Raw genomic sequence first — 24,879 nt, 5'->3', positions numbered from 1 at the left:
CAGCCTCTGCTGAGGACTCGCCGTCTCCCCGATATGTCACAATTACCGCTCCATCGGTTAGTCCTAGTAGTCTTCTTTTTGAACAGCAGAAAGAGCTGCTTCTGTTACAGATAGAGCACGATCGTGAGCAGCTAGAGCATGATCGTGTAAAATATGAGAAGGAATTGGAATTTAAACAGGATATGGAGCGTGCTGATCGGTTAAAATATGAAAAGGAATTGGAATTTAAACAGGATATGGAGCGTGCTGATCGGTTAAAATATGAAAAGGAATTGGAATTTAAACAGGATATGGAGCGTGCTAAAATCAAGCTGCAACAAGAGCGACTAGAGTTGGTTAGGGAAGGAAAGCTATCAGGAGAGAGTTTGCTCTGGGAAGGTGACGCAGATTTACTTAGGAATCGTTCCTCTTTTGGTCGTGCCCCGGACACATTTGACATTGTTGGGAATTTACGGTTGTTGCCTCAGTTTAATGAAAGGGACCCTGAGACATTCTTTTCATTGTTTGAGCGTGTTGCTAACGCTAGGAGTTGGCCTGATTCTGATCGCGCTTTGATGTTGCAGTGTGTGCTGACTGGTAAAGCGCAGGAAGCATATTCAGCTCTTAGTGTAGCCGACAGTGTCAGTTATGATAAGGTTAAAACGGCGGTGTTACAGATTTACGAATTGGTTCCTGAGGCTTACCGCCAACGATTTAGAACTTTAAAAAGGGATGATAAACAAACTCATGTTGAGTTTGTGCGACAATTATCTTCACAGTTTAATCGCTGGTGTTCCGCCTCTGCAGTTATGACTTTCCAAGGGCTGTGTGAGCTGATTATGTTAGAGCAATTTAAGGACACAGTCCCTGATCGTATAGCCACGTACATTAACGAACGGAAAGTTAAAACTGTCGCTGAAGCTGCGGTTTTGGCAGACGAATATGTTTTGACTCACAAAACTGTTTTTGTAGAGCCCCGTATTCGGAGTGAGTGGAGACGTTCGGAGAGATTTGGACCTCGCTCACCGAGATACTCTGGTTCACGGGCAGAGTTTTATTCAACTAGGGTTGAGCCTGACTCCCATGGTAAAACTGACTTTGGTCAAGAGTGTCACTACTGTCTAGGCTCAGGACATTGGAAAAACGAATGTCCGGTTCTTAGGTCCAAGGATAAGTTCAGTACAGGTACTTTTGTTAAATCTAAGCCTACGGCGCTAGCTGCGCCTGTTCCACATCAGTTCACTCCTGACACATTGTCTCATGCCCAGGGGCAGGTGAAAGTCCATATTGATCCAGACTATTTACCTTTCATTACAGAGGGTTTTGTGTCTCTGTTAGGAAGTAAGAACCTAGTGCCAGTGAAGATCCTAAGAGACACAGGTGCCTCTGAATCATTTGTGTTGGAATCTCTGTTACCCTTCTCTGCTGAGACTGATTCAGGGAATAGTGTGCTAATTAGGGGAATAGGTTTGAACACTCTGTCAGTTCCATTGCATAGACTAATGTTGGATTGTGGACTGGTGAAAGGTGAGGTTGTTGTGGGGGTGCGTCCTTCATTGCCTATTGAGGGTATTGACGTTATCCTTGGGAATAACTTGGCTGGTGAGCGTGTGTGGCCTGTTGTGTCTCCATCTCTAGTGGTTTCCACTACACCGTCAATTGTAGGGATTCCTGATGAGAGTGCGCAGAGTTTCCCAGAGGTGTTCTCTGCATGTGCAGTGACGCGTTCTATGATCCATGGCGACCTAGTTACTGCGTCGGTAAATGAGAATACCACAAAGACGTCTCTCACTGTTTTCCCCGTTATCTGTACCACTTCTCACAATGACGTTGCTGGACATATGGGTGTGAGGAAAACCTACAACCGCATATTAAGACATTTCTTTTGGCCTGGATTGAAGAGAGATGTTTCTGATTTTATCAAAACTTGTCACACCTGTCAATTAACTGGTAAACCTAATCAAGCTATTAAGCCGGTACCACTGTTTCCTATTCCGGTACTCAGCCAACCTTTTGAGTACCTGATTATTGATTGTGTTGGTCCTCTGCCTCGTTCTAAAAAAGGTAGTAATTATTTGTTGACTGTGATGTGTCAGACCACTAGGTTTCCTGCTGCCTATCCTCTCCGGTCTATCACGACTAAGTCTGTGTTAAAAGCTTTGACTCAGTTTTTCTCACTGTTTGGAATCCCTAAGGTCATTCAGAGTGATCAAGGATCAAATTTCACCTCTAATCTCTTTGGTCAGGTTCTCCAACAGCTCCATATTAAACACAATTTGTCTAGCGCCTATCATGCGCAAAGTCAAGGAGCACTGGAACGTTTCCATCAAACACTTAAGTCTTTGTTGAGAGCTTATTGTACTGAGATGGATAAGGATTGGGAGGAGGGGTTGCCTTGGTTATTGTTAGCCGCTAGAGAGGTTTCACAGGAGAGCACAGGTTTCAGTCCAAATGACCTTGTGTTTGGACATAGGGTGTGTGGACTTTTATCTGTTCTCCAGGATGATTGGAAGTCTCCCGAGCCTCCTCAGTCCCTATTATCGTATGTGTGTGATTTCCGGCGACGCTTGTACGCCGCTGGTGAAATGGCGAAAGAAAAGCTATCATCTTCACAGGAAAGGATGAAGGGCATATTTGATCGTCGAACTGAGCCTCGTCACTTTAGTCCAGGTGACCAGGTTCTTGCTCTGTTGCCAATTATTGGTTCTCCTTTTCAAGCCAAGTTTCAAGGTCCATATACAGTGGTGCGCCAGTACACTGAGCAGAATTATCTAGTTGCCACTCCAGAACGGAGAAAAGCACACCAACTGTGCCATGTAAATTTGTTAAAACCCTATTATGCACGTTCAACGGAGACTGAACAGTGGGAGTCTACAGAGGACGGTAAACCTGTTCTTTTGGCTGATACCGTTACATCCTTTGGTTTTTCTCATGCTAGGTCTGTGCATGATGAGGAAGATGTTCCTGGTCCCGACGATTGCATATTGCAAGGTAGATTGAAAAATTCAGAGACACTGGATATTTTGGACGACCTTCTTACTCATCTACCTGTTGATGAGCGAAAAGAGATGGTTGGTCTGATTCGGAAATTTCCAGAGTTGTTTTCTGATACACCAACACGTACAAACTTGATAGAGCATGATATTGACATTGGAGATAATGACCCTATTCGTCAGCGATTCTATAGAGTTTCTGCAGAGAAACTGCGTTGTCTGGATGCTGAGGTCAGGTACATGCTGGAGAGTAAGATAGCAGAGCCTTCTTTCTCCAGTTGGGCTTCTCCCTGTATCTTGGTCAGTAAACCGGATGGAACAAACAGATTTTGTACGGACTACCGTAAGGTAAATGCTGTCACTAAGCCAGATTCATTTCCTCTTCCTCGGATGGAGGACTGCGTAGATCAAGTCGGAGCAGCTAAGTTTGTGAGCAAATTTGACCTGTTAAAGGGCTATTGGCAGGTGCCACTAACGAGTAGGGCACGTGAAATCTCTGCCTTTATTACACCCTCTGGTCTGTACTCGTATTCGGTTATGAGTTTCGGCCTGCGTAATGCACCTGCCACTTTTCAGCGACTTATGAACAGGGTTGTTGCAGGTCTGGCCGGGTGCGCTGTTTATCTGGACGATGTAGTGATATATGCAGATACCTGGGAGGAACATCTGTCCCGTATTCAAGCCTTGTTTGAACGTCTGGCTGCAGGTCGCCTCACGATCAATTTGGCTAAATGTGAGTTTGCTCAGGCAACTGTTACATACCTTGGAAAGGTGGTTGGGCAGGGTGAAGTGCGTCCTGTTCGGGCTAAATTGGTAGCTATTGATGCTTTTCCACCACCAACTACAAAAAAGGAACTTATGCGTTTCTTGGGAATGATTGGTTACTACCGTGGCTTTTGTAGGAACTTTTCTACTGTGGTCGCTCCCTTGACAGAATTGTTGAAAGCTAAGGCTGTTTACGTATGGTCTTCTCATTGTCAACAGGCTTTTGAAGATGCAAAGAGGTTGCTTACCTCAACTCCGGTGCTGGCTGCTCCTCGTGTGGATTTGTCATTTACCTTGCAGGTGGATGCTAGTCATGTGGGGGCAGGTGCAGTTTTGCTGCAAGCAGATGTGTCTGGGGTTGAGAGGCCTGTTAGTTTCTTTTCCAAAAAGTTATCAGTTGATCAGTTGAACTACTCGGTCATTGAAAAAGAAGCGCTAGCACTCATTTGGGCGCTACAACACTTTGAAGTGTATGTTGGGTCGGGAGTAGTACCTATTGTGGTCTACACCGACCATAACCCTCTCACCTTTTTCAGGTCCATGATGTGTCCTAATCAGAGGATAATGAGATGGTGTTTATTTTTACAATCCTTCCATCTCGATGTGAGGCATATCCGGGGAACTGATAACGTGATTGCTGATGCGCTCTCTCGTGCGCCCTGTTCCTGAATATTTACGTGACTGACCGTTGTTTGGTGTTGTCATGTTCTGTCGTTCCTGTCTGTTCCCTCCTGGTCTCGTTTTTTTCTTTCCTCTTAAAAGTTGCTTCCTGTGTAAAGGTTGCTGAGGTCTGGGGAGGAGGTTGGTTGGGGCAGGTGGAACTGTGAACACGTAACCCCTTGTCAATTTGGGAGGCAGAGGCTGGTACGTTGTTCCGGGGTCCTTGTTGGTCCCCGGTTTTATGGGGGGGGGGGGGGGGGTGTGACGACCCTCCCACTCTGTCTGCTGTATTTTCTCTCTTTGCTCTTGTTCCTTATTAGGATGCCAGTGGGCGGAGTTGGAAGGGTCGTCAGCTAGATGGGAAACACCTGGGCTCGGGTGTGTCCCAGGATAAAGACACCTCTTCCACAGTCATTGGGGAGACTCTCTCCACGCAGACACTTTGTTGATTTTGGTTGTGTAGTTTTGTGGCTTTTTGGTTATTTGCTTTGGCACCTTTCAACACAATGCATTATTACATTCAGGTATGCAAAACACTCACTTACACTACTGATTACACACACCATTGTTAATTACTTAGTTACTTTATTTAATAAATATATATTTTGATACTCCTTGTCTCCACGTTGTCTCCCTTTTGTTGCGAACTCTGAGCCGGTTCGTAACAATTGAACAAAACATGCATGTATTGTATAACATAATGTCCTAGGATTGTCATCTGATGAAGATCATCAAAGGTTAGTGCTGCATTTAGCTGTGGTTTGGGTTTATGTGACATTATATGCTAGCTTGAAAAATGGGTGTCTGATTATTTCTGGCTGGGTACTCTGCTGACATAATCTAATGTTTTGCTTTCGTTGTAAAGCCTTTTTGAAATCGGACAGTGTGGTTAGATTAACGAGAGTCTTGTCTTTAAAATGGTGTAAAATAGTCATATTTTTGAGAAATTGAAGTAATAGCATTTCTAAAGTATTTGAATATCGCGCCACGGGATTACACTGGCTGTTGAGTAGGTGGGCGTCCCACTGGCCCAGAGAGGTTAAACAAGGGTGTCCACTTTCACCATATCTATTCGTTATGGCCATTGAAATGCTTGCTATTAAAATCACATCCAATAACAACAAGGCTTAAAAACAAAGGTGTCCATGTATGCCGATGATTCAAGTTTTATATTAAGTCCACAAGCTAGATCCCTGCAATGTCTCATTGAAGATCTAGATAACTTTTATGTACTCTCTGGACTAAAACCTAATTATGATTAAGTTTACAATATTACGTATTGGATCTTTAAAATTTACAAATTTTACATTACCCTGCAGTTTACCCATAAAATGGGCTGACTTGGTATTCATATCACAAAATATATAAATAAGCTCTCCACAATGAATTTCAATAGAAAACCTGTAAAAATAGACAAGATCCTGCAACCATGGAGAGGTAAATACCTGTCATCTATTTATGGAAAAAAATGCCCTGATTAACTCCTTAGTCATATATCAGTTTACTCACTTACTTATGGTGCTGCCTACTCCTGATGATTCGTTTATCAAATCATATGAGCAAAAAATATTTATCTTTATCTGGGACGCTAAACCAGACAAAATAAAGCGTGCCTATTTATATACTGTAATGAAGATGAATTGGGTGGGTTGAGATTATTAAATAATAAAGCACTAACCTCTCTCTAAAAGCTTCACTTATTCAAATGTTTTACTTGAACCCTAAATGGTTCTCAAGTGAATTACTATGAAAAGCTCATCCATTGTTTAAAAATTGCCTTTTTGCCTTTGTGTAGATTGCCATGTCTCATTTTCGATTAATTGAAAATGATTATTTTTTTCAAATTATTTATATTTTTCAAACATGCATTGCAGAGCTGGCAACAATTTCTATTTCATCCCCTTGAAAAGATAGAGCAAATATTACAACAAATATTATGGCTGAACTCAAATGTGCTGGTTGATAAAATACCTGCATTTATGGGAAAGATTTTTGAAAAGGGTATTTTATCATTTTTTAAATGATATTGTAAATTGGAATGGCTATGTCTTTTATGGAGTTATCAAAATTGTACAGGAAGGTCTGCTCAATCCAACAGTACAACCAATTGATTACAGCAGGTGGCAGCGGGAGGAGGTAGGGAACTGGTCTGTCTGCCCAATATAAAGGATCAAAACTGACGGAGGAATAAAAATAGCATACATTGGAAAGTATACCAGTTTCATTTGAGGACCAGTATGTTGACAACTGTGCCATACAGATTGCAAAATAGTTGGGAAGAGATTTTTGATGTACCGATTCCATGGTACAGGGTAATGAGTTGATGTATAAAATGACTCAAGATTCAAGACTTTGTGCTTTTCAGCTAAAATTATTATGTAGAATTCTTGACACCAACAAAATGTTGAATTTTGGGGCATAAAATCATCGAAGCGTCGCAGATTTTGATGTGAGGATGCAGAATCAATAGACAATTTATTTTGATATTGCCCTCAGGTAGCCTGTCTCTGGTCTCAGGTTCAGGAATGGCTAAAAATGCATAACATTGATCTACAATTGACCCCAGCAATAGTACTGTTAGCAGATCTGGAAAGACTGGGTCAGTCAATTATCTTCAACTCGCAATCTATGGATTCTATTCGATTAAATATATTGAAATTGTATGTTAAACATCACAGCATAGTTGAAAGATATATGTTGTTTAGAAATCCGAAGAGGGTGGCCTACAGAGATAGGTGGGATGGGCTGAGGGAAGCTGAGGTTTGGGATGTGGAATTGGAGACAAGTGGGAGTGGAGTTGCTGGGCAGGAGATAGAATGATGGTCAAAGATAAAGTATAAAAAATAAAACATAATAAAACATAATAAAAAGTAAGTTTGAATGACACTGAGGGGCAGTGTTTTTACAGCTAATGCCGGTTTGCCTGAGGCTGATGCTGGTGTTTGTACACATGCATATACACACACTTTCATTCAAATACAGACATACACGGACACACACATATGTAAATAGTGCCAGACATACACTCAAACATATACAGTTGGCCTTGCTGTTATGATTTTAATTGTCCTTGATGTCTTTTTTTTTTTGCATTATTGTTTTCTTTTGTCTTTTTCTTTTTTCTCATGAGTTCATTTTCTTGGTTGTTGGTGCATTGGGCGGGTTCTTGGGTATGGGGAATGGAATTAATTATCTTTTTAATTATTTTCTTTTCTTTCAAAAATATTGGGGGGGGTGACTGTGGGATGGGTCTCGGATGGTTGAGTGACAGCTATGAGGAACTGTGGGGGGGATCTTGGAGGGTTCGCGTTCTCGTTTTTTGGGGGGGGGGGCCTTGTGGGAGATCTTTCGATGTGCCTATAGTGCGTTGATCCTGGATGCTTCTGTGTGTTGCTCTGAATGAGAGTCTGTTGGATGACTGCTGTGATGTAGTTGTTGAGCGGCTTCATTGCACGTTTTGGATATTCCATAAAAGCATTTTTTTAAAGTGTTCTTAATGTTTTGTACACTTAGTGTATATTTAGTGCTTTTGTGTATTTGTGTAGTGGTTGTTGTTGTGTGTGGGTTAATAGTGTTTGTGTATGGTGTGTGTGTTTGTGCTTGTATGAGTAATTGTTATTGTGTTTGTAAATATAAATCACTGTGTTATGTGGTGTTCGTGTTCGGGCATGTGGACGTTTGTTTGTATGTGTGTGTGCGTGATAGAGAGACAGAGAGAGAGAGAGGGAGGGAGAAGGAAAGGCGGAGAGAGAGAGAGAGAGACCTTTCCTGATAAATGGCTGTGTAGTACATTCGTCACCTGTGAGGGTTGCATTGAGATGCAGGACAACACAGCCGGCCAGATAGCATCATCTCCATCACAATGGGGGAGAAAGAACAGGAGAGAGAAGAGAAGAGTAATCGGGCAAAACTGCAGGGATAGAGAAAGAAGGGATGAGGTAGAGAGAAATGGAAGGGAATGATACAGAGGGAGACATGTTGCCAGCCAGGCAATTAAGTGCACTTTGCTAGAAGTAATACTGTCTGCAGGCAGGGTTCCTTCTTTCTATTCATTTATCATTAGTCCAGCACCAAGGCTCTCTGCTAAGATAGTAAGTACAAAGTAAGAGATGTAGACTTGCCTGCAGCACCAGTGACAGCCATTGTTCTAGTCTTTGTGATAGTCTTAGGTAAATTCCACAGCCCTGATACATTTGTCAGCAATGCTCTTTGTTCACAACACACACGCACACACACACATACACACATACACTTAAAAACCCAATACACATGCAGAGAAGTACACCCTTTTTTATGAAACACAGAAACATCACAAGTACAATATCTCTCTATCTTTCTCCCGCTCTCAATCTCCCTCCGCTCTCTCTCTCCCATAAACGGGACATTGAGCAGGGGATGACAAATGGAGGAATAAAGGGATGAGAGGTCGATGCGTGGTCACAGCTGCCACTCCCCTCCCACGTGAATCCCATCAACAGATTCTCCACATGTCAACTAACCCAGAGACGGCTGTACAGTAGATTAGCCAGTAGACATCACTACACATCCCCTAGACCCCACCCACTCTGCTCAGTTGTCACACACACATCATAAACCATTAGAGAAGGGCCATGTGGTTAAGCCCTTAGACCACAATATCTACTAAACTAACATATGGAATTGTTTTAAGACGGTCATAAAATGTATCATTTAGCCATTTTACTTGGAATTTTAGGACCCTGTAGGTATATAAAGCATTTATATAAAAAAATGTGGCCTTTACTGCTATAGCGCTTAGAAACGCATTGAATAACACATTTGTACATGGCAAAACAGGCAGTCCAAAAGGAAGAAGGTTTTGAAGTGTCTGTCCTATATATGAACGATATAAGAAAACTGAAGATGTTTGGTCACGTTATTCGTGGAACTTTTTACCTCCTATGCACGTTCTGCCATTTTTACAGCCCGTTACTGGGTTACCTTCAGATGACTCCCCTGAAACTTGTGTGCGTTGTGGAACAAAACAACTGATAATCTCATCTCTCGATGGTGGTGACTTACTCATTTGTAGCTCTAATGGTTTGGGTTTTACAGACATTGTTGTGACGATTTTCTTGTCCAGATCCTCTTGTGTAGAACGGGGAGCTATTCAATATTCAAAATGGCTTAACCGTGTGACGCACGGGTGCATCAAACAACTCTAGGTGTTAAAAGTGCCTTATTGACTTATGTAATGTGCCATGTCACAGAACATCTGCACCTGGTTCTAAACAACATCAACAACATGTGCAGGTGTCCCCCGCCTCTGCACACACACACACACACACACACACACAAACACACACACACACACACACACAGCCAGAGGAAAGACCCATTAGGAGAGTCAGTGAAAGTTACGATCTGAAGGGGGTTGCTGCTGCAGCGTTAATGCAGCAGCATGGAAACATGGCGGGATTACTGCAGATAGGCAGATTCCACAGCATATCCTAGGCCTTTTCTTAATTGGATTTGCTCAACTCCTGTGTCCTCTACTCCATCCTCTCTCTTTCCTCTTTTTGAAAAATGTCAAAGGTAATCGAGGAGAGCCGGCGCGGAGAGAGAGAATGTGGACGAAAATGTGCTTATATGAAATCAGGCATTTGAAGTTTACATTGGTGGAGCCCAAAATAAATGTGTAAAGTGATAAAAGCAAATTAATTAGCTGTGCAAAAACATTTTCTAGATCAAATTATAAGTAGCATATTGTTTTTAAACATATGCTTTTCTCCTCTGACAAAACAAAAGCTGATTCAGAGGGATTTTAAAAACTCTTCCTCGAAGGACCCAGGTAGGATACACATGACTATCCTTGATGAAAGATGGCTATGGAGGAGGACACTCTTCCGTTCACCTACTAACGAATTGACTATTCGAACAGTATCATACATTTTTGTTGGATATCTAGATATTCAAAATACATATGTTTTTTTTTGGTACGGTTTTAACTTGAGCACTGCTGTGCGAGGGAGAGAGGCTGACGCTCTATTGCTGCAGCTGTGAAGGGGCCGGTGTGTGTGAGATGGGAGGAGCAGACAGAAGGAGAGATGCAGTAGCCAAGGCAACTTGGCTACAGCCAAGACTAGCTAACTTTGTGTCATCCCATACAGTATAACAGTGCCTGTCTTGACTCTTTGATTGGCAAACATAAACAACAAGCTACACATGTGAAGGCTACCGGGCGGCTACCGGTCTTTTAATGGGGCGCATGTCATAAAAACTACATAGAAAAGTTTGTTGTTTTATTACATTTAGAATTTTAAATGTCATGGTATATCTTTGTATGTAATAATGTCACATTGATATTTTAACTTAATTTAGAAACCGCTTTTTCAGTGTTAAAATAGGCCTCAAATTAAAAGTGGGATAGAACTCTCACACTATGAACCTGCATGAATGGACCTCGGCTGGAGAAGAGGTACCAGTTACACCAATTGATCTGAAAGGTTGTGTAAACATTGTTAGGTGTAGCTAGTAACTACCTGGTGTGCTAGCCCCTGGTCTGAGTCCTTGGCTTGATTATTGTTCCAGGAGAGCAGCGTAGCATACGGTGGTGTTAGGAGTTAAGCTTCCTGGAACAGGTAGAATAGATGTAATCAGACACAAGGGCTGGCTGAGGGAGAAGGAGGTAGAGGAGGAGAAAGGGGGAGGGGAAGGTAGGGATACTGCTTTGCATGATAAAGAGGTTCTACCCATCCTCAGGATTCTCTGCACGGACGCTGGATATTACCTCTCTCGCAGGCTTTCATTAGAATTCATTCTGGCTGGTGATGAAGGGAAAGGAACCCGCCTGAGTCAGTCAATAAGTCACCAGTGAAGGATGAGATTTTTATTTCATTTTATACTTTAGTCCAAGCACACATCTTTAAATGAAAATGTCCCCCTTCTGCACTTAAAAAGGGTGACCCTCCCTGTCAGGTTCCACACACACCCAGGAGTTATTTACTCAACTGGTTCTTAAGGTGGGCTCAAAGGTAGAGGCTAAATCAGTGGAAGTTTGAAGGTCACGTCGTGGGGAGTCTTCTACCATCCTGCAAAGATAGATAGTGGGTTACCTTGAGGCTGAGTCATGGATTAAAGGCATGGTAATTACAGAAACTAGGCTGTGTGAGTTAGATATACTGTAGCAGCCATGGTAGCTGAGTTGGGGGTTATCAGGATGATTAGTTCAGGGGTTTAGCAGTCGGTTATGATCAGGGTAATTCCTCTCTGCTGACATCTTGCCAGGAATCCTCAGGAGACGCCTGGCTAAAGAATGCTGTTAGATAGATGTTATAATGAGGAAGTGGGTTATCATAAGGATCATTCCACAGAATTCATCAAGGATTATCAACATGGTAATGTTCAGAAGTCGCCTTGTGGGTTTTTCTGAAGGTATCATTTCCGAGAGCGAAGTTTGTTACCATGAGGGTCATTTCAGAATTTAAAGTAATCTAGTTCTTCGTGATGGGTTATAATGCCTGGTGATGATCAGAGGTTTAGTTTTGGGTTATGGTGACACAGAGGTCAGTGGTGGGGTCCTGGGTTATGGTGATTGGAGACTCATTGAAAATTCCTTCGTGCACTGCTTTCCCCTGCAGGTCCAGAGGAGCAGGCCTCTCTTGCCCAGACCTTCTCTCTCCCTACCTCTCCTTCTCTCCTTACCTCTCCCGCTCTCTTTCCCTACCTCCCTACATCCCTCTCGCTCTCCCTCTCTTCCTACCTCTCCCTCTCTCTCCTTACCTCCCTACATCCCTCTCTCTCTCTCCCTCTCTCCCTACCTCTCCCTCTCTCTCCCTACCTCCCTACATCTCACTCTCTCTTCCTCTCTCCCTACCTCTCTACCTCTCCCTCTCTCGTTTCCTCACTCCCTCTCCTCCAGCCTGATTAATAATGAATGAAGCAGATCATGTATTGATCTCCTCTGGTGTGTGTGAGTGCAGCTGAAGATATCAGACTTGTCAGAAGATCTATAAATAACTCTGTGATGTAGAGGTGGAATGTGCCTATAGGTAAGCAGGGCTGGGACGGTACCGGGGTACGATAGAGAACAGGGGTGGGGCTGGGGTGGTACCGGGGTACGATAGAGAACAGGGGTGGGGCTGGGGTGGTCTGGAGGTACGATAGAGAACAGGGGTGGGGCTGGGGTGGTCTGGAGGTACAATAGAGAACAGGGGTGGGTCTGGGGTGGTCTGGAGGTACGATAGAGAACAGGGGTGGGGCTGGGATGGTACCGGGGTACGATAGAGAACAGGGGTGGGGCTGGGTTGGTACCGGGGTATGATAGAGAACAGGGGTGGGGCTGGGATGGTACCGGGGTACGATAGAGAACAGGGGTGGGGCTGGGGTGGTACCGGGGTATGATAGAGAACAGGGGTGGGGCTGGGGTGGTACCGGGGTACGATAGAGAACAGGGGTGGGGCTGGGATGGTACCGGGGTACGATAGAGAACAGGGGTGGGGCTGGGGTGGTACCGGGGTATGATAGAGAACAGGGGTGGGGCTGGGGTGGTACCGGGGTACGATAGAGAACAGGGGTGGGGCTGGGATGGTACCGGGGTACGATAGAGAACAGGGGTGGGGCTGGGGTGGTACCGGGGGTAGAATAGAGAACAGGGGTAGAGCTGGGTTGGTACCGGGGTACGATAGAGAACAGGGGTGGGGCTGGGATGGTACCGGGGTACGATAGAGAACAGGGGTGGGGCTGGGGTGGTACCGGGGTATGATAGAGAACAGGGGTGGGGTTGGGGTGGTACCGGGGTACGATAGAGAACAGGGGTGGGGCTGGGGTGGTACCGGGGGTAGAATAGAGAACAGGGGTGGGGATGGGGTGGTCTGGAGGTACGATAGAGAACAGGGGTGGGGCTGGGGTGGTACCGGGGTACGATAGAGAACAGGGGTGGGGATGGGGTGGTCTGGAGGTACGAAAGGAACAGGGGTGGGCTGGGGTGGTCTGGAGGTACGATAGGAACAGGGGTGGGGCTGGGGTGGTATCGGGGATACGACAGAGAAGGTGGTACCGGGGGTATGACAGAGAAGACGGGTGGGGCTGAGGTGGTACCGGGGGAACCACAGAGAAGGTGGTACATGGGGTACGACAGAGAATAGGGGTGGTGCTGGGGTGGTACCGGGGGTAGAATAGAGAACAGGCGTGGGGATGGGGTGGTCTGGAGGTACGATAGAGAACAGGGGTGGGGCTGAGGTGGTATCGGGGGTACGATAGAGAACAGGGGTGGAGCTGGGATGGTACCGGGGTACGATAGAGAACAGGGGTGGGGCTGGGTTGGTACCGGGGTACGATAGAGAACAGGGGTGGAGCTGGGTTGGTACCGGGGTACGATAGAGAACAGGGGTAGGGCTGGGATGGTACCGGGGTACGATAGAGAACAGGGGTGGGGCTGGGTTGGTACCGGGGTACGATAGAGAACAGGGGTGGAGCTGGGTTGGTACCGGGGTACGATAGAGAACAGGGGTGGGGCTGGGATGGTACCGGGGTACGATAGAGAACAGGGGTGGGGCTGGGGTGGTACCGGGGGTAGAATAGAGAACAAGGGTGGGGATGGGGTGGTCTGGAGGTACGATAGAGAACAGGGGTGGGGATGGGGTGGTACCGGGGTACGATAGAGAACAGGGGTGGGGCTGGGTTGGTACCGGGGTACGATAGAGAACAGGGGTGGAGCTGGGTTGGTACCGGGGTACGATAGAGAACAGGGGTGGGGCTGGGATGGTACCGGGGTACGATAGAGAACAGGGGTGGGGCTGGGTTGGTACCGGGGTACGATAGAGAACAGGGGTGGGGCTGGGTTGGTACCGGGGTACGATAGAGAACAGGGGTGGGGCTGGGGTGGTCTGGAGGTACGATAGAGAACAGGGGTGGGGCTGGGATGGTACCGGGGTACGATAGAGAACAGGGGTGGGGCTGGGATGGTACCGGGGTACGATAGAGAACAGGGGTGGGGCTGGGGTGGTACCGGGGTACGATAGAGAACAGGGGTGGGGATGGGGTGGTCTGGAGGTACGATAGGAACAGGGGTGGGGCTGGGGTGGTCTGGAGGTACGATAGGAACAGGGGTGGGGCTGGGGTGGTATCGGGGATACGACAGAGAAGGTGGTACCGGGGGTTTGACAGAGAAGACGGGTGGGGCTGAGGTGGTACCGGGGGAACCACAGAGAAGGTGGTACATGGGGTACGACAGAGAATAGGGGTTGTGCTGGGGTGGTACCGGGGGTAGAATAGAGAACAGGCGTGGGGATGGGGTGGTCTGGAGGTACGATAGAGAACAGGGGTGGGGCTGGGTTGGTACCGGGGTACGATAGAGAACAGGGGTGGAGCTGGGTTGGTACCGGGGTACGATAGAGAACAGGGGTGGGGCTGGGATGGTACCGGGGTACGATAGAGAACAGGGGTGGGGCTGGGGTGGTACCGGGGTATGATAGAGAACAGGGGTGGGGCTGGGGTGGTACCGGGGTACGATAGAGAACAGGGGTGGGCTGGGGTGGTACCGGGGGTAGAATAGAGAACAGGGGTGGGGATGGGGTGGTCTGGAGGTACGATAGAGAACAGGAGTGGGGCTGGGGTGGTACCGGGGTACGATAGAGAACAGGGGTGGAGCTGGGATGGTACCGGGGTACGATAGAGAACAGGGGTGGGGCTGGGTTGGTACCGGGGTACGATAGAGAACAGGGGTGGGGCTGGGTTGGTACCGGGGTACGATAGAGAACAGGGGTGGGGCTGGGGTGGTCTGGAGGTACGATAGAGAACAGGGGTGGGGCTGGGATGGTACCGGGGTACGATAGAGAACAGGGGTGGGGCTGGGTTGGTACCGGGGTACGATAGAGAACAGGGGTGGAGCTGGGATGGTACCGGGGTACGATAGAGAACAGGGGTGGGGCTGGGTTGGTACCGGGGTACGATAGAGAACAGGGGTGGGGCTGGGTTGGTACCGGGGTACGATAGAGAACAGGGGTGGGGATGGGGTTGTCTGGAGGTACGATAGGAACAGGGGTGGGGCTGGGGTGGTACCGGGGGTAGAATAGAGAACAGGGGTGGGGATGGGGTGGTCTGGAGGTACGATAGAGAACAGGGGTGGGGATGGGGTGGTACCGGGGTACGATAGAGAACAGGGGTGGGGCTGGGTTGGTACCGGGGTACGATAGAGAACAGGGGTGGAGCTGGGTTGGTACCTGGGTACGATAGAGAACAGGGGTGGAGCTGGGATGGTACCGGGGTACGATAGAGAACAGGGGTGGGGCTGGGTTGGTACCGGGGTACGATAGAGAACAGGGGTGGGGCTGGGTTGGTACCGGGGTACGATAGAGAACAGGGGTGGGGCTGGGGTGGTCTGGAGGTACGATAGAGAACAGGGGTGGGGCTGGGATGGTACCGGGGTACGATAGAGAACAGGGGTGGGGCTGGGATGGTACCGGGGTACGATAGAGAACAGGGGTGGGGCTGGGGTGGTAACGGGGTACAATAGAGAACAGGGGTGGGGATGGGGTGGTCTGGAGGTACGATAGGAACAGGGGTGGGGCTGGGGTGGTCTGGAGGTACGATAGGAACAGGGGTGGGGCTGGGGTGGTATCGGGGATACGACAGAGAAGGTGGTACCGGGGGTTTGACAGAGAAGACGGGTGGGGCTGAGGTGGTACCGGGGGAACCACAGAGAAGGTGGTACATGGGGTACGACAGAGAATAGGGGTGGTGCTGGGGTGGTACCGGGGGTAGAATAGAGAACAGGCGTGGGGATGGGGTGGTCTGGAGGTACGATAGAGAACAGGGGTGGGGCTGAGGTGGTATCGGGGGTACGATAGAGAACAGGGGTGGAGCTGGGATGGTACCGGGGTACGATAGAGAACAGGGGTGGGGCTGGGTTGGTACCGGGGTACGATAGAGAACAGGGGTGGAGCTGGGTTGGTACCGGGGTACGATAGAGAACAGGGGTGGGGCTGGGTTGGTACCGGGGTACGATAGAGAACAGGGGTGGGGCTGGGTTGGTACCGGGGTACGATAGAGAACAGGGGTGGGGATGGGGTTGTCTGGAGGTACGATAGGAACAGGGGTGGGGCTGGGGTGGTACCGGGGGTAGAATAGAGAACAGGGGTGGGGATGGGGTGGTCTGGAGGTACGATAGAGAACAGGGGTGGGGATGGGGTGGTACCGGGGTACGATAGAGAACAGGGGTGGGGCTGGGTTGGTACCGGGGTACGATAGAGAACAGGGGGGGAGCTGGGTTGGTACCGGGGTACGATAGAGAACAGGGGTGGGGCTGGGATGGTACCGGGGTACGATAGAGAACAGGGGTGGGGCTGGGTTGGTACCGGGGTACGATAGAGAACAGGGGTGGGGCTGGGTTGGTACCGGGGTACGATAGAGAGCAGGGGTGGGGCTGGGGTGGTCTGGAGGTACGATAGAGAACAGGGGTGGGGCTGGGATGGTACCGGGGTACGATAGAGAACAGGGGTGGGGCTGGGATGGTACCGGGGTACGATAGAGAACAGGGGTGGGGCTGGGGTGGTACCGGGGTACAATAGAGAACAGGGGTGGGGATGGGGTGGTCTGGAGGTACGATAGGAACAGGGGTGGGGCTGGGGTGGTCTGGAGGTACGATAGGAACAGGGGTGGGGCTGGGGTGGTATCGGGGATACGACAGAGAAGGTGGTACCGGGGGTTTGACAGAGAAGACGGGTGGGGCTGAGGTGGTACCGGGGGAACCACAGAGAAGGTGGTACATGGGGTACGACAGAGAATAGGGGTGGTGCTGGGGTGGTACCGGGGGTAGAATAGAGAACAGGCGTGGGGATGGGGTGGTCTGGAGGTACGATAGAGAACAGGGGTGGGGCTGAGGTGGTATCGGGGGTACGATAGAGAACAGGGGTGGAGCTGGGATGGTACCGGGGTACGATAGAGAACAGGGGTGGGGCTGGGTTGGTACCGGGGTACGATAGAGAACAGGGGTGGAGCTGGGTTGGTACCGGGGTACGATAGAGAACAGGGGTGGGGCTGGGATGGTACCGGGGGTACTATAGAGAACAGGGGTGGGGCTGGGTTGGTACCGGGGTACGATAGAGAACAGGGGTGGAGCTGGGTTGGTACCGGGGTACGATAGAGAACAGGGGTGGGGCTGGGATGGTACCGGGGTACGATAGAGAACAGGGGTGGGGCTGGGGTGGTACCGGGGGTAGAATAGAGAACAGGGGTGGGGATGGGGTGGTCTGGAGGTACGATAGAGAACAGGGGTGGGGATGGGGTGGTACCGGGGTACGATAGAGAACAGGGGTGGGCTGGGTTGGTACCGGGGTACGATAGAGAACAGGGGTGGAGCTGGGTTGGTACCGGGGTACGATAGAGAACAGGGGTGGGGCTGGGATGGTACCGGGGTACGATAGAGAACAGGGGTGGGGCTGGGTTGGTACCGGGGTACGATAGAGAACAGGGGTAGGGCTGGGTTGGTACCGGGGTACGATAGAGAACAGGGGTGGGGCTGGGATGGTACCGGGGTACGATAGAGAACAGGGGTGGGGCTGGGTTGGTACCGGGGGTACGATAGAGAACAGGGGTGGGGCTGGGGTGGTACCGGGGTACGATAGAGAACAGGGGTGGGGCTGGGATGGTACCGGGGTACGATAGAGAACAGGGGTGGGGCTGGGGTGGTACCGGGGTACGATAGAGAACAGGGGTGGGGCTGGGGTGGTACCGGGGGTAGAATAGAGAACAGGATTGGGGATGGGGTGGTCTGGAGGTACGATAGAGAACAGGGGTGGGGCTGGGGTAGTCTGGAGGTACGATAGGAACAGGGGTGGGGCTGGGATGGTACCGGGGATACGACAGAGAAGGTGGTACCGGGGGTATGACAGAGAAGAGGGGTGGGGCTGAGGTGGTATGGGGGGTACGATAGAGAATAGGGGTGGGGCTGGGGTGGTACAGGGGGTACGATAGTGGTACCACGTGTAGACGCAGCACGTGATTGGCTTTCCCAGACATGCATGCCACAGCACCTTGAAGGTGAGGGGTGATGATCTGTGAATGTGTGACCATGGAGCTCCTTCATCCCTGATGAGTCCTCCATCTCCACCAGTCTCCCTAAGTCTCAAAGAAAGTATCCAGTCAGCTGTTTCTGCCCTGCTGCTCTCACTAAATCAATCATGCAGATTGGGTTTGCTCTCTGACAGGGGAAGGATCCTGATGGTGACTAAGAGAGATGTATACCTGTCGCTAGTGGTTACAATCACCAGGCAACATTCTGCAGGGTTTAATGGTCCTTATGTTAGTGCTAGAGGTAGGAGGGTTAAGCAGTGGTGTGGGTACTGGAGATACGTGCTAACAGCCAATAACTGGGTTCTAACTGTTGGAAAGATTTAACTTTGGAGGGTGTGGGTGCTGCTGTGTGTTCACTGTCACCTAGTAGGACAGTGTGAATGCTCTGGGTTGAATTTTGGAATTTGAAGGTTGAAAGTGACTTCCATTTGTTCTGCCTCTGAACTTTCATGTACTTCCAAAATAACTTAATGTGTGTATATTTGTTAATTTGCATACTATGTGTTTGTATTTGTAGGTGGATTTTCCTGTGGTTTCTCTTTTCCTCTGTACCTTAGGGGGCTGTGTTAAGTTTGTACCACTGATGCTATAATTTAATGCCTCACTATGAGTGAAATCACTCCACAATCTTCTCCCCAAAGACCAGGATGTTCTTGCTTTCAAAGAAACATGAATACACATAGAATCCCAGCTTTCCCTTCGATTCCCCTTAGACACAACTTTCATAATTCATCTGTTTTTCACTGAGCTTGTGCGTGCATGCGTACAGTATGTGTGAGCACATACTATGCATACATTTGTATAAACGTCTGTTTGTGTTTCAGGGTTGGCTGAATGTGTACAGCACTTCCTCTCATGCTGTTTGTTTTAGTTTGCTTGTTTGTTTGTTAATGTGACAGTCTCTTTCTCTCTCTCTCTATCCTTCTCTTTAGGAACACTTCACTCCAGAGTGTAAGTTCAAAGAGAGTGTGTTTGAGAACTACTACGTGACCTACTCCTCCATGCTCTACAGACAGAGCCAGTCGGGCCGCTCCTGGTATATCGGTATCAACCGCGACGGAGAAGTCATGAAGGGCAACCGGGTGAAGAAGACCAAAGGTGCTGCACACTTCCTGCCAAAAGTTCTAGAAGGTTGGTCACGTGCCCTCCTGTCCACGCTGTGCTGAATGTTTTACTAAACAGGGATATATCAGAAACGTATAAAGTTATTATAGACGTTGCATGATGCTTATGTTCACCATTGGACACTTCAACTGTTTCTCTTATCTGCCCCACAGTTGCCATGTATAAGGAGCCATCGCTACACGAGCTAGTCAACGAACAGAAAGAGAAAGAGCAAGAAAAAGAGAAAGAGAAAGAAGGCCTTGCCCGGAAGACAGTGAAGACGTCAGAAGAACATCATGAAAGAACTTTCTCCATCAAGAACTGCAGGAAAGAAAAAAAAGCCCCCAAGGCTGATGCCTCGTAGCACAGGGGACTGATGGTGGGGGAGGGGCAGCAGTGACACTGAGAACTTAATAAGGACTTAATCGCCCATCATGCACTTGGGCTGGCTGGAGGAATGGCCCCCTTTCGCCAGAAGTGCACTGGGCTGCACCATGATGAAGTGTCAGGGGTCAACAGCCCATCAGGTCTGGGTCTCGGAGGAATTCCTCTCACCTGCCACCAGAGAGGAAGATGGATTAGGGCCCAAGTCAGCACCACCACCCTTCCTCCCTGTCAATCACCTTTACCCCTTCTCCTCTAGCACACTCACTACCAAAGGCACAGCCTGTATAATCTCTCTGTCATTCATCTACTGCCTTCCCATCACCTGTCCTAGTTTCCAGAAATCCCCTCCACTCGCGCTCACACTTTCATTTCTAATTGTTATATTTTGATGTGCGAGTGTGTGATTGTGTCTGTGTGTATGTGTTAGAGAGAGGTGTGTAACAATAATCACTTCATGTCATCATAATTACTATTCTCGAGTCCACTCTTCTAATTAATGGCAATCACCGTGGTGAAAGTGTGACTATGCCAGGCCTCCACCATCTGCCCACCTGCAAATCACACACCTCACAGCAGGAGGCGGGACATCAAAATTATGTTTTATTGGACAACATCGGGGGGATCTATTTCTATTTGATAGCAGGGCTGTCTGTTGAACTGCAGTCAGCAAATCAATTTCAAAAAAGCCAAATCATCTGTTGAAAGAGACAAGTCAAGCAAGCCCTTTTGGGATCAGAGTTATATCTACAGGCTACAAGATTACCTTTTCTATCTCCCTCTTTCAAAGGTCATTTCTCTAACGATCAATCACAATGAGGAAGGTAATGATGGAGGGAACTGAAGAAGTTTATGATAATAAATCATGAGGATGATGATGATGATAATAATAATAATGAAAATTACAATGGTTACGGTGATTATGGTGATAATGATGATTCAACTACTGTATAACTTTGCAATAATCTCACAGACAGAAATTTCAGGGTATTCCATTATCTGAAGTGAATAGCCATTTGCCCTTCTGGAGCCATGAAAGCACCATGTCCAAAATACTATGAGAGCCCCGACTCGTACATGACTGCCATGTCTGGCCCACATAACAGTAGCCTGACAGAGATGATTTCAGTTTGTGCGCAGCAGGCTGACTCTGAGCATGTGAGAGAGTGATGGAGCTAAATACCCTCTGGGCCCAAAATGAGGCTATGTTATTATGATGTAACTCTTTGAAGGTTCTTTCCAGGGGGTTTTATGGAATACAGCCATCATTGCTTGAATTATTCACCTACATTTATGTAAAATGTTCTAACTAGTCTCTGCAATATTTGTACAGTTTTGAGTCTCTTTAAGAGCTGGGCTGTGTTAAAAGAGAAAGTCAGCTTTTTTGCAAGTGTGTGAGATAGCTACTGAGTGAGTGGTTATGAATGCGCCTGCTTAAAAATCTCCCAATTTGCCAGCCTCCCTAACTCAGCTTGTGGTGCTCTTTTTTGTTGACCATAATGCACCAAAATACAGTATTTCAGAGAAATGTTAAGGATTGGATTTAAAGGAATGCTACTGTGTTAAATTGATTAGATTCTCTGTCACCTGAAAGGTAATGCTAGTGATTGTTCAGTGTATCCTTTGCTTGGCAACTGTTGTCGACATAAAGCCGAGTTTAAAGCTGACATCAAAGGCTGAGGAGGCTCTGAGCTGGAGCACCTACTTACTATTCTACAGACGTCTCACTCCTTATCCACTCACCAGCCTTATCAAATCACCACAGAGGAATCCACTCGCAAATATGGATTTCTTTGTGTGCGTGGCTGTGTGTGATTGTGTTCTTCCCCCAGTGTAGCGATATGTGGGAATATGTGAGTTTATTTTGGGAGTGCATTGTGTGTGTATGCATGTGTGGGTTTGTGTGCGTGCGTGTGTTTGTGTGTGTGTGTGTGTTGAGTGGGAGGTGACTTCTGCAATGTCCTTCATCCTGGACATAGGGCACTGGGAGGGCTCTCTTTGTGATGTCCTTCTCTGGGGAGGTGACATTTGTGGGGCAAATGGCCACCTTTCAAACACAGCACTGTCACAGTATTGTTATTGGCCTGAGAGTGCTGCAGGTATCAATGGGCAATAACATCTAAAACAAATCGTGGACAACAGCACAGCACAACATACACAGGAACAGCCCAGTGCACAGAAGGTTGCTTTCTAGGCATGGGGATATGTACAGTAAAATGCCGAAAGACATTTCTGACCTTGTACATAGCAGTGTAGCATGTTCCTGCCATGGCGACTATGCTGTTAGAGTGAGCTAGCATGCCATTGTATATTACAGAGCAACACTGCACTGACCTCCTTTAATATCCAGCCAACGTGGAGACTTATACCACTGTCTCTTGGAGAATTCCGCTTAGAAAAAGCCAGTCGCAGTGGACTGCCTGTAAATATGTTGACCAACATTACAGGAGATGAAGAATGCACACAGAGAGGGAGAATAGATACAAATGTTCCAGAATGTACAGACTGTGAGATGAATGTTTGCTGCATGTTATTAAGGATGAGAGTGTGTCTGAGATGGTCAAGAGCAGTGGATCCCAAACCTTTTATAGTCCCGTACCCCTTCAAACATTCAACCTCCAGCTGCGTACCCCCTCTAGCACCAGGGTCAGCGCACTCTCAAATGTTGTTTTTTGCCATCATTGTAAGCCTGAAACACACACACTATACGATACATTTATTAAACATAAGAAGGAGTATGAGTTTTTGTCATAACACGGCTCGTGGGAAGAGACAAAGAGCTCATATAGGACCAGGGCACAAATAATAATATAATAATAATCAATCATTTTGCTCTTAATTTAACCATCTTACATAAAACCTTATTTGTTAATGTAAAATTGTGAATAACTCACCACAGGTTAATGAGAAAGGATGCACATAACTCTGCAATGTTGGGTTGTATTGGAAAGAGTCTCAGTCTTAAATTATTTTCCACACTGTGCCTGTATTTAGTTTAGTTTTCATGCTAGTGAGGGCTGAGAATCCACTCTCACATTAGGTACATGGTTGCAAAGGGCATCAGTGTCTTAACAGCGCGATTTGCCAAGGCAGGATACTCTGAGCGCAGCCAAATCCAGAAATCTGACAGTGGCTTCTGATTTAAATTCAATTTTCACAGAACCGCTTGTTGCAATTTCGGTGAGGCTCTCTTGTTCAGATATCAGTAAGTGGACTGGAGGCAGGGCATGAAAGGGAATAATGAATCCAGTTGTTTGTGTCATCCGTTTCAGGAAGGTACCTGCTTAATTGCTCACCCAACTCACTCAGGTGCTTCACTATATCACATTTGACATTATTCGTAAGCTTGAGTTCATTTGCACACAACAAATCATACAATGATGGAAAGATCTGTGTGTTGTCCTTGTTATTGCAGACAGAGAAGAGCTCCAACTTCTTAATCATAGTCTCAATTTTGTCCCGCACAATGAATATAGTTGTGGAGAGTCCCTGTAATCCTAGATTCAGATCATTCAGGCAAGAAAAAAGCAACACCCAGACAGGCTAGTCGTGTGAGAAACTCGTCATCATGCACGAGGTCAGACAAGTGAAAATTATGGTCAGTATAGAAAACTTTAAGCTTGTCACTCAATTAAAAAAAACGTGTCAATACTTTGCCCCTTAATTACCAGTGTACTTCTGTATGCTGTAAAAGCGTTACATTGTCGCTGCCCATATCATTGCATAGTGCAGAAAATACACAAGACAAAGTTTTAACAAAGTTAAACATTTTCACTGTAGTGTCCAAAACGTCTTTCAAGCTGTCAGGCATTCCCGTGGCAGCTGGAGCCTCTCGCTGGTTGCTGCAGTGTACCCAAGTGGCGTCGAGATTGCACGCCCGTTACCACTCCACTATGTCTCCCTGTCATGGCTTTTGCACCATCAGTACAGATACCAACACATCTTGATCACCAAAGTCCATTTGATGTCACAAAGCTGTCCAGTACTTTAAAAATATCCTCTCCTGTTGTCCTGCTTTCCAGTGGTTTGCAGAAGAGGATGTCTCCTTAATTGACCCCCCATAAACATAAAGGACATATTCCAGGAGCTGTGCCAGGCCCGCCACGTCTGTTGACTCATCCAGCTGTAACGCATAGAATTCACTGGCTTGTATGTGAAGCAGTAATTGTTTCAAAACATCTCCTGCCATGTCACTGATGCGTCATGAAACAGTGTTGTTTGATGAAGTAATTGTCTGTATAGTTTTTTTTGGCCTTTTCCCCCAGCATTGTCCCAGCCATATCCGTGGCTGCAGCAAGAATTAAGTCCTCCACAATAGTATGGGGCTTGCCTGTCCTAGCCACTCGGTAGCTCACTGTTTTAATTCTCGCTCAAAAAACTCTTGTGGCTTATTTTTCAAATTGGCATGTTTGCGCAAGTGTGAAGGTTTCATCGAGTTGTGAGATAGTACTTTTGCACATATAACACACTGTGGCTGACGAATGGCACTACACCCAATATATGTGAACCCCAAATCAATGTAGTTCTCATCATATTTGTGCATCTTCGATGGTACAACGTCACTGCCTGTTGTTCGGTGCTTTCCCGGGTAAGGGGGCAGTAGCTCTTTGGCTACATCAGATTCACAACTGTCAGTGTCCATGCTAGCTGGGCTAACAACAAATGTAGAATTACTGATGCTAACATTGGATGTGCTCGTGGAAGCTTTTTTTAACCATTTATCCATTTTCGTTCAAACGGAATGAGCAGCAGCTACATTTGGCTACATACGGACCGTTAGTGGAATTCCCACGAGAGAGTAACGGTTAATGTGATTGGATGTTAATTATTTGACTAGGCTACCTGTATTTGCAGTGAAAGAAATCCCACCGAAATGTATAGCCCTGTTGGAAAATATAAATAGACTGTTTGAAAATGTGAAGCTCGCTTTTCATTTTTTTATTAAAATATGTATATATATTTA

General features: G+C 47.3%; 1 protein-coding gene across 1 annotated transcript in view; it reads left to right on the top strand.

Annotated features, from left to right (window-relative positions):
• LOC115204217 (fibroblast growth factor 11-like) overlaps positions 1 to 20,534 on the top strand; it is a 75,906-nt gene extending 55,372 nt beyond the window's left edge. The window contains exons 4-5 of the mRNA XM_029769610.1: positions 19,361 to 19,559; positions 19,706 to 20,534. Of these exons, the coding sequence (XP_029625470.1) occupies positions 19,361 to 19,559; positions 19,706 to 19,896 (390 nt within the window). The 3' untranslated portion in view covers positions 19,897 to 20,534. The remainder of the gene's footprint in view (positions 1 to 19,360; positions 19,560 to 19,705) is intronic.
• The last annotated feature ends 4,345 nt before the right edge of the window (positions 20,535 to 24,879 follow it).

This window comes from Salmo trutta, chromosome 12 (assembly GCF_901001165.1).
Source record: "Salmo trutta chromosome 12, fSalTru1.1, whole genome shotgun sequence".
Lineage (NCBI taxonomy): Eukaryota > Metazoa > Chordata > Actinopteri > Salmoniformes > Salmonidae > Salmo > Salmo trutta.
The sequence above is the reverse complement of the archived record's forward strand: the minus strand, read 5'-3'. Positions and strand labels throughout refer to the sequence as shown.